Genomic DNA, 15,792 nt, shown 5'->3' on the forward strand with positions numbered 1-15,792 from the left:
AAACTATTGCCACCTTTTCTTATTTGCATAGAAGATTTTCCTTTCTTGTAAAGTTTTTGATCAATATAGCTCTTCAATGTACCCAGCTAGATGAGTTACAAACTTATTTATACCCAGGAAAAAACCTCTGGTCTACATGGATGTCAAATAAATAAAATAGACAGTTGGAATATAAATTGGTGAATAATTCAATAACTTACGTATGTGTGAATACTCATAATGTCTCACCTAAGAGGTAATTTATATTATAATGCAAACCGAGTCAGATCGGATCACATCAAAAGGAGATTAGGCTCAATGGATTGAGTCTAATTATCTTATTTGGTTATTTAGTTTAGTTAGAGTTTTAGCGGGTTAGGATTTTATTTAATTAGCTAAATCTAACTCTGCTCGGTAAAATATTTTTAGAATATTCTACACATATCCAAATAATATCAAACTAGTTGGATAAGGTCGCCAACCTCGAGATCTACAACTTTGATATTCATGACTTCTCCGGATTCAGAATCTATCTACAACAAAATAAAGGGTTAATCGGAAAAAGATAAGGAAGACTGATTTGGTTGATTTATTAGGGTTTTAAGACTTTGATCCTTATCTCATTCTTTACTTGTCTCTAGCCATTGGCACTCTCTCTCATCTCATTTCTTCCACCGCCCAAGTTTTTGGTCGGCTTCTTCCAGTTTCTATTCCCTCTCTTCCACAACAATTTTTCCCCCTTCACACTAAAAACTAATCCTACCATCTATCTAGCTATTGGAGGGTTATCAAGCTAGGATCTAAGTTTCAGAACCGTTGTGGATCGGATTAGACCAATACATAACATATTAAGTAAAAATCATTGATTCTAACAATGATTTTTTGGATACCTCCTCATCTTATATAGTATTTTGTGTAAATAAATTCGAAACTTACTTATTTGGTTACATTATTTTGTAGATATCTAGTAGTATCAAATATTCTTCAAATTATTATAAATAATTTATAGAAAAAACAGGAAGACATTTTTTTTAATGAGTTTTATTTTTAATTGCGGGATAACATGATTTTGGTGGTAATTATAATATTTTTGGTAAATGTTGTGATAATGATAATATTTTAAAACTTTTCAATGGCAAATATATAAAAATATCAAAATAATAATAATAATAATAATAATTAATAATAATAATAATAATAATAAGAGAAGGGAAGCCCGTATAAGAAGCGAGTTGAGTCGGGCCAAGTATCGGCATGGTAGTCTGCGCCAATTCGGACTACTTCGTCGCCGAGTTTTGACATCCACCCTCGATTTGGTCGCCGACTTCTTCCTCTTTCCGGCATTGTATACGTCGTATCCCCACCCCCTCCTTCGCCGCGCCCGTTTAGCGAGTTCGCTATCTCGAGTTTACTCCCAAAACCCTAGCTAGGGTTTTGAAGTTACTTGGGCTCCGATGGAGGAGGAGGAGCTCGAGAAGGCCGTGCACGCCTATCTGAGGAAGAAGGGTTTCAAGCTGACCGAGCTTGCCCTTCAGGAGGAGCAGAACCGCCTCTCCACCTCGTCGCAGTCCGATCTCGACGTCACCAGGTAAGGGATCTCCCCAACGCCTCTCTCTCTTTTTGAAAAATCTTGATCAAAATAACTGAACTCGTTTGGGAGTCTGGTCGAATCGTGTTGTGCTTTAGTTTTTGCTCATTATATAGAGATGGGAGATGCTTTTTGATTTATTTAATATACTTTTAATTAACCCTAGTTAATTGTTTATGCGAAGTGATGAAAAAAATAATTCTTGACCGAATACGAGACCATTTATTATAGTCGTGATCATTATGCAGAGGAATTCTAGGGTTATGTAATTCAAATTTACTAGTTGGTTCAAATGCATCTCAAATTGCCTATTCGACCAAATCAAATGCGTCATTTGCGAGAATTAGGTACGAAAAAGTTTTATAAATTTATTAACCCTAGGAAGAGAGGTAATTTGTGGAGAAGCAGACTATTAGGGCTTTAAAAGAAAGGAAGATAAGGGGCACAAGAAGGTACAAAGAGCTTGATACAGAAAAGAATGGAAAAGTAGACATGTTCTGCAGTTGATTATAGTTGACAACCATTGGATTGTTGAAAAGTTGAAATATGAGAAAAATGGTGTCATGAATAATTCTTCCATAAAGAGCTTTTTTATTATCGCTATTGGCTGAAGCCATATTTACTGGATTCAAATGGTAATAATAGAAAAATTAAATCTTAAGTATTTGTAAAATATTATGCACTTGTTTATACTAAATCAATTTAACAATAGGAAATAACCAAATAGAAGAAAGAGATTATATGTGTAAGATTGGACATTTATGTTGGTCCATTGCCCTAAGGGAGTTAAGGTCCGTTTTATATAATGTCTGACACTAAGCTCTTTCCATAATGCCTCTTAGGGCACTATCACAGTGTGAAAAGTGCTTTAAATCCTAAGATTGAATGAGGAAAAAAGGAAAGAAAGAGAAAAGGGAAGGAAGCTCTTTAAAAGGTTTTATATCTCTTGTTTTGGTTGGTCGTGATTTTTGTTTGGACCTTGAAGAGGGTGAGTTTCATGTAGCTAAAGCAAGCTGATGTGTTCTAGAGGTTTGGAGTTGTTGGTGGACGAAGACATTGTGAACGCAATTGAAGATATAAGAAATCCTTGAGGAGGATGATATTTTTATAATGCTTAGGGTTAGAAACTGAAATCACTATAGAAAATTTGTCAATGTAACTGTCAGACAGGGCTGATGTGATAGTAGTTTAGGATGAGTTGGAGGACCAGTACTGTCCAGCTATATTGCTGTTCTCTCTTTCCCTTTCTAAGTTGACCATTTCATGACCATATAGGTGTCTTTAGAACATTTCTATTGTAAATGAAGGATACAATTTTTTTTGCTGTAATTTCAGGATTGATGATGGTTTGTTTGGTTGCCCTTCATTTTTATCTCTTACTCCGTCCTTTTATATCCCCTCTAATCCTTTATCTTGCTGTGTAATTCTTGCCTAGTCACATTCACTTGCTTTCATGTCACGTAATATATATATATATAGCCCTGTTACATATGGCCTCAGACATAAAGATTAGATGTGTATTTCAGAGTGTGTTAATAATCTATATGAACTTGCACAATCTAACAAAGCTATAAATACCTTAGATCACCCCATGTCAACAGCTTGTTGGGAATGTATGTATTGGTCTTCACAGATCATGTTGACAGAGGAAATATACTATGACCTAGCATCAGATAAGGAATAAAGCCCATGCCAACACAGTTTTGCTGGATATCATGGTCTTTGCCAACTGATACATGAATCGTTGCATTCTGTTACTAGTTTTCTTCAGTCACCAACCTCATCTAACCATTACTATAATTAATCTCAATTGCATGTATGACAGCATATATTTGATTAGATGTAGAGTTATAGTGTGTTAGCATTCTTTGTCTCAAAGATTAACTATTTTAACTTATTTGGCATTGGAGCCTTTGCAAGTACAATTGTATGGGGAGCATTTATGCGATTGATAGTTGAATATTTGAAGAACTTAAGCATCAGAAATTTTGTGATTGTACTCGTTTTCATTTCCATTTTCATGCATTTCAATATTTTCAGGACAAATTGCATATTAGCTTAATCATGCCTTTTGTGAACAACCGTTTATATTATAACAGTACTTTATTCTGAACTATAGTATTTCTAATTTTTTTTTTTGTATATATAATGGGTAATATTTTGGAGGAATTTTTGGCAGCATTGGCAATTATTTTAAGAATGCAAATGGATAGTTGACTAAAGAATGTTTTCTTTTAGGCTGTGGCTATGTGAATTTAGTTGTCCCATACATTTATTTTGTGTTATTGCTTTATAGATCAGAGAATGATCCAGCGAGATACCATGATGGTTACAATAAGCTAAGGTCGTGGGCATACAGTTCACTGGATTTGTACAAGGTAATTACTCGTCAATCAAAGCATTTACACATACATACAACACTTTTTTTTTATCATTGTGCGCTAATCTGATGATGAGTAATGCTTCCAAAATTGGATGTTTCATATATCTTGAAAACAGTTCAAGGAGAGGTGCTAACTAATTTAATCCCACATTCAAAGTTTCAAATGAGGTGCTAAATAATTAACCCCACATCCATTTGATTCATATGTGAATGTGAAAGCATCAACATAAGTTTAAGGAGAGGATATAATCATAATCCCTCCAACAGGGAAGAAGCACTAATAACGCTTTTAAGCATGAACTGCACAGCTATCTCATCTGCTGATCTGCAGCTTTACCAAGAAAGAAATTTCCCAGTCAGAACTGCCATAATTCTGTTTCTATACACAGTGCACCATACTCCACACATTCAAATCAGCTGAAACTAAACAAATATTTTCAACCATTCTCCACTGATGAGCTGACACTAAACAAATAATTCGAAACCTTTCCACCTTCAAGGAAACCCCATAGTAAACAAAAATAAAACACCACTTCTCCAAGGTTTTAGCTATCAACAGTACCTTGATTTGGTAGAGCTTGAGTCCAGGGTTTTGCGGCTTATTCTTCCGCTCCTTATTGTGGGAGTCATCCAAATTTGACCAGCCAACCCGGGCTAGGTCTTGGTGGTGCATTTCAAGTTAGGGAGGATGGATTCGAATGCCAATCATAAGTTTTCATTGCCGTCTTCCTCTCCTCTGCTGCTTGATAGATTGTTGCTCCCCATTTGCAAAATAAATCTCTCTCTGCTGCTTGGCGAGGATTCTTGAGCTAGGTTTGTTGACGATTTGGATTGGCAGTTTCTAGACGATAATATCTACAGTGGATGGGTCCTTGATCTCTATCACTAATAGATCTAAGAGCTAGAGCACAAAAGGGGGGTGGCATGGGAGGAGAGGCCGTTGATGAAGATGGAGTAGCCGTGTGGGAGGGTGATGCGAATCGGGTCAAATCGGATCACATCAAGGGGAGATTGGGGTCAATTGATTGAGTCTAGTTATCTTATTTGCTTTAGTTAGAGCCTTAGTAGGTTAGGATTTTATTTAATTAGCTAAATCCAGCTCTGTGTAGTTTCAAAAACATATTCGTGGAATATTCTATAGATGTCAGAATAATATCAAACAAGCCGGATAAGATCGGCAACCTCTAGATTTACAACTTTGGTATTTACGACTTCTTTAGATTCGGAATCTATCTTCAGTGAAACAAATGATTAATTCGAGAAAGATAAGAAATACTGATTTAGTCAAGTTAGTTAGTTAACTTTATCTTATTGTTTGAATTTCAAATAAATCGAATAATTTGCACGTGGATCTGATCTGCTAAGGATTTTTACTCTTATAAATAGGAGTGGACATGTGTTCATCCTTATCTTTTCTCTTTTATCGTAGCCGTTAGATCGTTTTATCTTTCTAGGAGTAGATAATAGCCATAGAAGTATCCCGATCTTCCAAATCTTAGCCACCACCTTCCTTCAGCAGCCACCCTACCTTACGATCGTCCACCACCATCCTTGGCTGTCCGCTATCCTCCGACGATCGCTGCAATGTCGGTTATTTACCGTTCTGCCTATTCTGACCTATCTCCATTGTTTTATTTTTAACTTTTTATCTCGACCTCAGATTTAGGTGAAACTAGAGCCATTAAAATTCTAACTCACGAGGCTACTACCATTTAAATTTTCATAATTTTCTTACTTTTAGATCAGTCCAGATCTGGTTCGTAACATTGGTATTAGAGTCAAGTTAGCTGCTGTCAAGGCTTGGAGAGCCTTCTAGACAGATCGAGCGACATCGTTAGAAAATTCTTTAAAAATTGCCTTCGCCTATGTCGGCGGCTTGTCGTCAATTATTAGTGGTCGGTCGTGCCATGTTATGTGAAAAACTGTTCCACTAGATAGGTCCAATCTAGCAGGGCTCCTCCCGAGAATTTTGAGAAATCAAGCTTGATAGTCTGAGCTTGGATCATCAAATGTGGTCTATCTTCGCTAGCGTAGTGACCTCGGGGTCGAGGTTGGTCACGTGGGTCATAAGCCCGTGGGTTCGGCTCATGTCGCACTTAGGCTGCACGCTGGTTCGGCTTGGTCTGATGACGTGGGCCCACTGAGTCATTCCACCATTCATCCTCGGGCTCATACTTATGCTCAGGGTCATATTCATGGGTTCTAAACTAGTTTGCACGAAGTGGTTGAACCGGTTTGCGAAAATTTAGCCTGTCTCAGAGATCGTGCACTTCATCACCTTCATTTCAATAGCCTAAGCCTAACCCTAGGGTTGAATTTAGAATTTGGCCTAGGGGCGCCCCCATAGGATGCTTGGGGGCGGCAGCGACTGGGATCAGTCGTGGGTCCCCGACAGTCAGCCCCTAGCTGGTCCTCGCGACGGCGGAATGGCGGCGAGCGGCGGGGGAACCCAATTATCGAGCTCAGGCTCGAGGGGCCAGCCATGGCCACCAATACTAAACCGTGAGAAAGGGGATGAGCCGGCCTAAACCGCGGCCTCAACCCCTCCTCTAGCAGTGGTGGAGACTCCTCCGGCCTTGCAGACCCTCCTAGCCATCGCTGCCATGCCGGAACCGCCTGCAGCAGTTGCTGTGGGGTCATCTTCCCCACCTACGGTGGGAGCTAGGGTCGAAACCACCGGCGGTAATCCAGCTCCCACTGGCCTCAACCGCCACGCCTAGTCGCTTCTCAGGATTACCAATATTACGAACAAGATCTGGACTGATCTGGACATAAGAAAATTATAAAAATTTAAATGGTAGTATCCTCGTGAGTTAGGGTTTTAATGGCTCTAGTTTCACTTAAATCGGAGGTCGGGATAAAAAGTTAAAAATAAAACAATGGAGATAAGTTAGAATATGCCAAACGGTAAATAACCGACGTTGCGGTGGTCGTCGGAGGGTAGTGGACGGCCAAGGATGGTGGTGGATGGCCGTAGGGTAGGGTGACTGTTGGAGGAAGGTGGTGGCTAGGATTTGGAAGATCAGGATACTTCTACGGCTATAATCTACTTCTAGAAAGATAAAGCGATCTAACGGTTACGGTAAAAGATAAAAGATAAGGATGAAAATAATAACTTGGCTAAACTTAAATTTTTTCAATAATAATTATCAACACATGTTCACTCCTATTTGTAGGAGTAAAAATTCTTAGCCGATCGGATCCACATGTGAATTATTCGATTTATTTGAAATTCAAAGAATAAGATAAAGCTAATTAACTAATTTAACTAAATCAGCCATCCTTATTTTTCTCGGATTAATCCTTCGTTTCGTTGCAGATAGATTTCAAATCTAGAGAAGTCGTGAATACCAAAGTTGTAGATCTGGAGGTTGACGATTTTATCCAGCTGGTTTGATATTATTCTGACATCTGTATAATATTCTGCAAATATTTTTTCAAAACTACGGAGAGCTGAATTTAGCTAATTAAAATAAAATCCTAACCTACTAAAGCTCTAACTAAAACAAATAAGATAACTAGACTTAATCAATTGATCCCAATTTCCTCTTAATGTGATCTTATCTAACTCGGTGAGGGGCCACTGGTGAAGAGGTAAATGTAAGGTTTTTGACTTATTACTAATGGAGGCAACGAACGAAGAAGTGAGGGAGAGAGATGGAGATAAGGGTAGGGTTAGTGTTAGTGGATCGGGTTGAGTGTTCCAACCCGAGTTATTTAGTTATTTATATTATGCAAATAATCAATATGTAACCAAATCTGGATACAAATTAAAATTGTTATCCGCATCAGAATCTGAAATGGGTAGCAAATTTGGACCCATATCCTATTTGATCCGGATAGAATAGTGGGTCGGATCGGAGGTAATCCGACCCATTTTCATCCCTAATAGTAGTCCTTGATATATATATGCACGAGTTATATGTTTTTTACTACTAAATTTTTTGATTCTTTTACTACTAAAATTCTGATTTTACAATTTTGAGTATTTTTTAAATTTTGGCAAGTACTTTATTCTTGTTAAGTTATATGATAGTCACAATTGTCTTATGAATTCCAACATCTTGTGAATTTTACTAATGTGTTTCATTTAAGTTTTTGTTATCCTGGCGTAAATTCCACATGGAATATGGAATAGAAAATTTTGAAACAATCATTTTACTTTTTTTGTTATTCATCCATGTAATTATACTCATCAATCTTATACCGGTCCCTTTTTAGCATCCTTATGATAAGCATGACAACAAGCCATTGTGGTCTGTCAGTCTTTTGAATGAAGTATCTTTGGAACAATTTCCCTTGAAATCACTGTTGTTTATCATTGCCATATTTTATCCATCTGCAGCTTATAGTATGACTTACTTGAGTTCTTGTAGCTGTTCTTTTAGCTGAGTCATTATAAGCTTTTTGTTGGTTCAGTAGAAAGAATATTCTGCCTAACATAGGTACTTTCAACTTCTTGACAAGTTGAGTGATAATATATGAATTTGTACCATCAAACTGTATTTTCTCAAGGTGTGGAATTTCATTATGGGTTAAATTGTAGCAATGAGAAAATTACTTCTATATACTATTTGTATTACTGAAGTTCTTACTTTTGACAGCTAACAGTGAGTATCTCCTATTTACTGATAATGATAAAGCTGATAACTATATGCTATGGAACCTTTCTTTATACTCTTGAACCATTAATTAACTTATAATTAGAACTTCTATAAAATCTTTTCCAATGTATCGTGTCATATGTACTAGTCTTCCCTGATATTGTATTGCTTTTGGTCCACTGCCATGAGCTGCTACTGTGAATTATGCATTGCAAGACTTCTTATTTCCATCTTTGTACAGCATGAATTGCTTCGTGTGCTCTATCCAGTTTTTATACACTGTTTCATGGATCTAGTTGCAGAAGGACATATGCAGGAAGGTATGCTCTTTACTTTTTTTTTTGGTTGAAATTTTATGCTTTCAATATGTACTTTTTTTATTTGTATGGTTTATTTTTTTCTTTACTTGGTTGTTCTTGTTGTATTGTCATGTACATCCTGCAGCTCGGACATTTTTCCGTACTTTTCGTGAAGATCATGAACTGATGCATTTGCGAGACCTTCAAAAGTTGGAAGGCATTCTTTCTCCCTCACATTTGGAGGTTATGCTGTTATGAACCTATCTTGTACATTTTTCATGTACTATTTTTCTTTGGATAGTTTTAGTATTGATAATCGTATTATATTTTACAACTTTTCAGGAGATGGAATTAGCTCAGTCTTTAAGGCAGAGCAAAGTTAAAATCAAATTGTGTGAGGTGCTATGTCGTTTCCCTCTTTATTAAACCTGTTTGTCATTCTGCTTGTTATTGAAGATCTTTTATTATTTGCTAAGTTCCAAGATTTTCTTCTTCACTTTAATCAAGGCAGCATATGGCCTTTGAATTCTACTAAAAGATATATTTGAATTTCTTATTAAGATTTTGACTTTAAAAGCTACCACTGATTCAACAGGTTTTGTTGTTTCATTTGGTATCTCTTTGGTTCCCTGTAATCATAGTTTATGCTTGAACTAAGACACATTTCTTTCATTTCTAAGATGCTGCCCCGAAGTCATAAGTGCTGACTGTTCTTTTACTTAACAAACCTACGTGCTATATTTGGATATCTCATATTTATACAAATAAACTCCACTGAAGTTGTAAGAGCTGCTTAGTACAGTATTTTCATCTTAATATCTTCAGTGTTATCTTTGCAAGTTGTACTGTTGATTTGTATACAAATAAAATCTACTGAAGTTGTTACTAAGAGTTGTTTAGAACAGTATTTTCATCTTAACATTCTTCACTGTTATCTTTGCTAGTTGTACTATTGTACCATTGCTAGTTAAGGAGAGAGAAACAGATTATATTTCTTAGTTTTCTGCCAAGCAATTATAGTTGGATATAAGTATCATCTGTGGTCCCGCTGTAGTCAACTGCTGGCACATTAAAATGAAAGATAGTTGCTGAAGCACTTTGTAGCAACAGATTCAGGTTTTACTATTCTATTATTTGATATAACAAATCTTTCAATACATTTGATTCTTTTGACCTCTTTACATATGGACTTTTTGTCTCAACAAAAAATACTTTACCAAGTAGAAGCTTATATAAAAAACTTATACAGTAATACACAATGATCCTGATCTTTGTCCAAGTCCTTGCTAATTGTTTGATCAAGCATTGTCATGTCTGTCGGCAGGGGGCATGTTGACTGGCACATATTATCCTGATGGAGTATTGGAACATGGCATGGGGTGTGCCAAAAATTTGGTGGATTATTTCAGTTGGTTGCTTATTAATGTCATCCTTGTGGAACTTTTTTTTAAGTTCCAGCCTGAGGCAACATTTGGCAAAATAAATGCCTTCCATGAAACAGATGACAATTTCTTCGTAACTAGTTCCGTTGTAGGCTCGTGCAACCTGAAGGTAAACCTTGCAGATGAAGGAAAAGGATGATAACCATTGATAAATGAATTTTCTTCATTGCCAATGATGCTAAAGCACAAAGAAACTAAATGGCACGTAATCATGCTTAAAAATAATAGTTATATCATGCTCAAAGCAATTAAGGAATAAGGTCACGGAGAAGCAAAATATACTGAGGTATGATGAATGTACATGAAGACTTGTACTATTTAGCAAAGTTTACAAATAAGGTATGGCATAAGTAAGAGCTGTGAGAAGGCTCATAAATGTTTCCAGCTCCCATCTAGTATTCGAAGATTTATCTAGTAAACAAATAATTATGAATTAAATACAACATCATAGAAGCAAGGACTTAGTTGATTGGAGTGAACGTGCCACACCTGATGTTGGTCAGTCTAAACCAGCTGTTATGTGTCCTTGTCTAATACCTGTTAATGCTAGGCTTATATTCATTGATAGTGTTTTGCTTAAGGTTATTTTGCACACGTTCTCATGTTGGACATGTCTAATATTTACTATCTACAATACAGTAATTATTACTATCTAATAAACAAATAATTATGAATTAAATACGACATCATAGAAGCGAGGACTTAGTTGATTGGAGTGAACATGCCACACCTGAAGTTGGTCAGTCCAAACCAGCTGTTAGGAAGGTTTATATGTCTCCTCGTCTATTACCTGTTAATGCTAAGCTTATATTCATTGATAGTATTTTGCTTAAGGTTATTTTGCATATGTTCTCTTGTTGGACATGTCTAATATTTACTATCTACAACTGTATTGTGAAGTAAATGGTGTAGGTTTAGGAAAAAGTGATTTTTTTTATCTACTTTTCAGCAAACAGGATGCCAACTGTTGGAAGATGTTACAGGACATTATTTCATTATGTGTCCATATCAGAATTACCTTTTGTCCTTCAATTCATTACCTATTTTGATGACTTGGCACTTATCTGGATGCAGTATTCCTATGACCTTCTTTTGCAATATCTTCAGAAGACACAATCCCTTGCTATGCTGGGGGTAATCAATGAGCATATAAATTTTGAAGGTTTGAATTTTATCAATTTGATATGTTGATGCTCTCAAATTTAAAAGACATTCAGCAATATTCGTTTCCTTTACCACAATTCTCTTGTTGTTATAATTTCCTACTTATCATCATCTTGCAATCTTGGCAGTTCTCTCAGGACAGCCCTCCATAATTTCTGATGACGCGGAGGTTGTAGCTCTAGTGGGAAATAGTCAGGATCTAGCCAAACAGATAAATCAGAAGGAAGTCCATTGGGGGGTAGGTGTCATTATAACACAAAATTCCTTGCCGTTTCTAGCACATGAAGTATGACTTGAAGATTTTTATTTTGTTTAGTATGTGAAATATACTTGTCATCAGAGTGAGGGTTTCTAAGCATTATTTTAATGTTCTTTTACTTAACACCATCTTCTTAGAAAGATCAACTTGATTTACCTTGAGCTCCTCTTTCTATCTCTTTTAACCAAAATCTGCCTCTTTAAATTTTCTGGGAAACAACATAATGTCTTTAATGAAGTGCCTTGAAAATAAACAAAATCTTAACTAAAATTTTAGAACTTATGTAGTTAATTGCATAGTCTTTTTCTCCAGAACTTCTGTTTTTCATCTCGGCATATTATGCACTTTTGCATATTTCCCGGACGTAATGTAAAGTATAAAGTTGCTGCTTGGAGACGATTGGAAATATGTTTCTCTTCTGTATTCTTTGCACACTCTTATTGGGAAAACATACACCTATCTAAATAAAGAGCTTCCACTTGCTGGGGAATGGTAAATGTGTTTTTCAACTAGTTAAACAATGGCGTACAGCAGTGCGTCCCTGTGCCTGAATTTCACCTTAGACAAGAAATGAAGAAATATCGCTGAGCTTGTATATGTGGGGCTTTCTAGTTTCTACTGTTCTTCCTTAATTCCTGCACTTAATAAATATCATGTAGATCACTGGAACACTTCCACCATCAGGCTATGCTGCAATCGTCCCGTTTGAACCTTGATCAGATCTTCCATTTTTTTTGTGTCTTTCTTGCATTTGATGAGTAAAAAATTCAAATGGGTACTTGAGGAATTATCAATTTGCTTCTTCTTCTTGTATTTTCTTGGTGATTGGTGGAAGGACTTGTTTTCATTTCCAACCTTGTTCCCTCCTTGCTCTCTGACTAACTTTTTCGAAAGAGAGCATGAGAAGGTTAGCTTTTGACCACTTTACAATAGAATATATGTTTTCATTCATTGAACTTGCATCCTAACTTTATTGCCAGATAGAGAAATTTAGAAGAGAATACGTGGACATGGCATTTTGATATATATATCTGGTGTAAATATTTTCTTGCTGATTTTATGTTTATGGGGTTTCTGAAATCCCTATGCTATGTTATTTACTGGAATTATATCAGCCATTTTTGCTAGTGCTTGCAAGTTATGACAAAATGAGAATGTTATTTGTTCTTGCTCTTCTGTAATGCATGCATAGAGATACACCATTTTCTAGTTGAAATTCATGTCTACTCTTTCTCCTACATATCTGACATTAAAGTCTTCTGTATTACAGTTGCTTGAGGATTCAGTCGAAGAACGTTTGGAGAGGGCACTTTCAGATTCTGAGAAGGCTGAAGTTGAGAACAAGGAGGTAGAGCTAGAAGATACAAAGGCAAGTTGGCTTTGAAGATATAGTCTCGCAGTTTGAGTATTTACTGCATCAGTAATGGTGATTTATGTACCCCATGCACCTTTACAATGAAGTTGTAAAGCTCTTTCTATGCGCACTCATACATACATGTATAATGTATGTGTTTCTTTTTGTGTGTGCAATTCATGGCTGACTAGGGTAACAGTTCAGGAAGTATTTCTGACACTATACAGCACCTATAATAGTAGCTTGCAGTTTGGTTCGGGTCTTACCTAATAACACTCCAGATGGACATGTCCTACTCCAGTCAGACTTGTATATATTAGCTTTTGCAACACAGCCACCTATGATGATAGTTTTCGCTCTTTACTTTTCTGCCGTTCTTTTTCCTTGACTTAGTTCTAAGACCATCTTGTTATCAAGACCTTCTCAGGCCTTTGCTTTACTTTTCTCCCGTTCTTTTATCCTTGATTTGGTCGATTGATTCACTGTTCTTCCTATTGGATGTTTCCTTTTAAATTTTATTCTTGTTTGTACACCACATTCATCTAGCAACCACATATTTGTCTAATTTTCTTGTTTCTTATATTTGTTTAAAGTTCTGCTGTTCCTTGGAATCTGTATTTTATAGGTCTAAGTGCTGTTCACCCTTCCATCCGTTTCTAGGTTCTACCTTGCTAAGGTATGTGTACACTTTCAATCATAAGTCAAACAACATCATCATTAACCATAAAGCGTGAAATTACTTTAAGAAAGTAATGCATAAGATTCTTATTTTCATTGCTACCTCTTTCTCAGAGCTCTTTCTTAACATTCTTTATTATTTTCTTTATAGTTTCTTCTTTCTCTGTTGGGCATTTTCTACACTATAATAAATCCAGTCATGTTACTTCATCTAAGTACCCTCTCCTTTTCTTTTCCTGTCTGTTTTATTTTAGAGTTTTGCAATAGTTTGTGTTTTAGTTTTAGTTCTTGTAAGAAACTTTCAGGTTTCATCAGATGATTACAACTGGTTGAAGCCAACAGCTTGTTTAGGATACCAGATAATAAGTAAATAACCCATATCCTTGGATCTATTAAGAGTTGCATGCACTACTTGACTTTCTTCAAGCAAACATACTGCTAAGTGAATTACAATTTAAAGTCATTGTAGTGATCCCTCTCTTTGCACAGCAAGTCAGGATTTACTGAAATATCCATATGGTTAATGTTAGAAATATGACTTTACAATCTCCATTGCAATCAGCTTTGTTTCATGTGATCTCCATTATTTGCCTACGGGCATCAATCTACAGATCGTACTATGATTTGCATGTCCTACCAAATTGGTCCAGCATTTATATTTGTATACTGGTACCCTATTGATTGGTCTGATAACTTACCCTCTTTCGGTTAACTGGCTTCCATGCAAACACCTAATTTGTAGAGAGCATGTGACAATTGCACTTATGGGCTAAGCCGAGTGAAACATCCTTAATAGTTTTTGTGCTGTTACGTTAATCTGTTATGTGAATTGTGCCATATTTATATGATGTAATGTGTTTTTTAATTTCTTATGGTCTTTCCTAACACTTTGTTGAAGTTCCTTCCATCAGAAGAGGTCCACAGAGGGAGGTAAACAGGGGGCTTCTGTCAAAAAGTTAAAAAAAGACAAACTTGTTGGCGCAATGGGAAAGAACGTTCGCTCTGAGACAAGCATGGTGTCCATGGCTCCTCGTGTGAAGCCAGAGCTTACTCTACCTATGATGTATTTCTTCCTTTTCTCTTCACCTGTTCTGTTCTTACTTCTTATTTTGATTTAGTATTCTGAGAGTCTCTGAATCTTCTAAAATTCATTACTTTTTTTCTTTTTGTTAAAAGCCTAAATCTTATTTGCTATGTGGACTGCTTATCATATTTCCAAGAACAAGTCATTCCTAGAACTTTCTATTAAAATGACTTAGTTATCAAAACACGGAATATGCTCTGTCGGTTGACATTAGCTTCCTCAAACATGGAATAATGTGTTTTCCCTAGTAAGGAAAAACATGCCAATTTATCCAAATCAGTGCACCACACAAAGTCTCATCTCGATGGCGGAGGATGGGAAATGACTCATTTTAGCTATTGATCTGACCTTTGGACTAGGAATTTAGTTAGACTTATATTAGGGGACCTGATTTTTTGTTCAAATTGAGCCTTAAGTGCTTCTTTGTAGAGTTTGGACCACCTCAGATTAGAACTAAGACTTTTTCCTTATAGGAGATTAAAATATGAAAGATACATAGAGGCATCAATAAGTAGAGAATACTTTGGATTGATCCTGTTTTATCTACACAGCTTATCCTTCTCTCTTTATCTCTTTAATCTTGTATGCCTGGATTTGATCCCTATGGTCTCCTCTCTCCTCCCCTTATCTCTCTACTACATTCCTAAAGCTGTAAATCATTTCTCCTTCTAATCCTCTCTTCTCCCCTTGCTGCTAGAAATACTTCATAATCAGTTTGATCATCTTCATTTATTGTTACAAAAGGTGGAAAATATATTTGTGCAACTAGGTTATTTTATTCTGATGGTGATAGGGATCAATCTCAAACATATGTTTATGTCACATGACTCACATCTTATTCAGGCCAATTGAAGTGGAACATTCTATTCTCGAGGACTTGCGAAACCGTGTACAATTGAGTAGCTTGGCGTTGCCATCTGTCAGCTTCTATACCTTCCTTAATACGCATAATGGGTAT

The 15,792-nt window shown here is 36.3% G+C and overlaps 1 protein-coding gene across 1 annotated transcript in view; it reads left to right on the plus strand.

The window, feature by feature from the left end:
• The first annotated feature begins 1,235 nt into the window (after positions 1–1,235).
• Positions 1,236–15,792, plus strand: part of LOC140766957 (transcription initiation factor TFIID subunit 5) — a 34,408-nt gene continuing 19,851 nt past the window's right edge. The window contains exons 1-10 of the mRNA XM_073106675.1: positions 1,236–1,567; positions 3,864–3,945; positions 8,796–8,874; positions 8,999–9,096; positions 9,196–9,252; positions 11,370–11,457; positions 11,588–11,697; positions 12,989–13,087; positions 14,662–14,813; positions 15,678–15,788. Coding sequence (XP_072962776.1) covers positions 1,434–1,567; positions 3,864–3,945; positions 8,796–8,874; positions 8,999–9,096; positions 9,196–9,252; positions 11,370–11,457; positions 11,588–11,697; positions 12,989–13,087; positions 14,662–14,813; positions 15,678–15,788 — 1,010 coding nt within the window. The 5' untranslated portion in view covers positions 1,236–1,433. The remainder of the gene's footprint in view (positions 1,568–3,863; positions 3,946–8,795; positions 8,875–8,998; positions 9,097–9,195; positions 9,253–11,369; positions 11,458–11,587; positions 11,698–12,988; positions 13,088–14,661; positions 14,814–15,677; positions 15,789–15,792) is intronic.

The sequence above is a fragment of the Typha angustifolia genome, chromosome 9 (assembly GCF_048772165.1).
Source record: "Typha angustifolia cultivar Huaian chromosome 9, ASM4877216v1, whole genome shotgun sequence".
Taxonomy (NCBI): Eukaryota; Viridiplantae; Streptophyta; class Magnoliopsida; order Poales; family Typhaceae; genus Typha; species Typha angustifolia.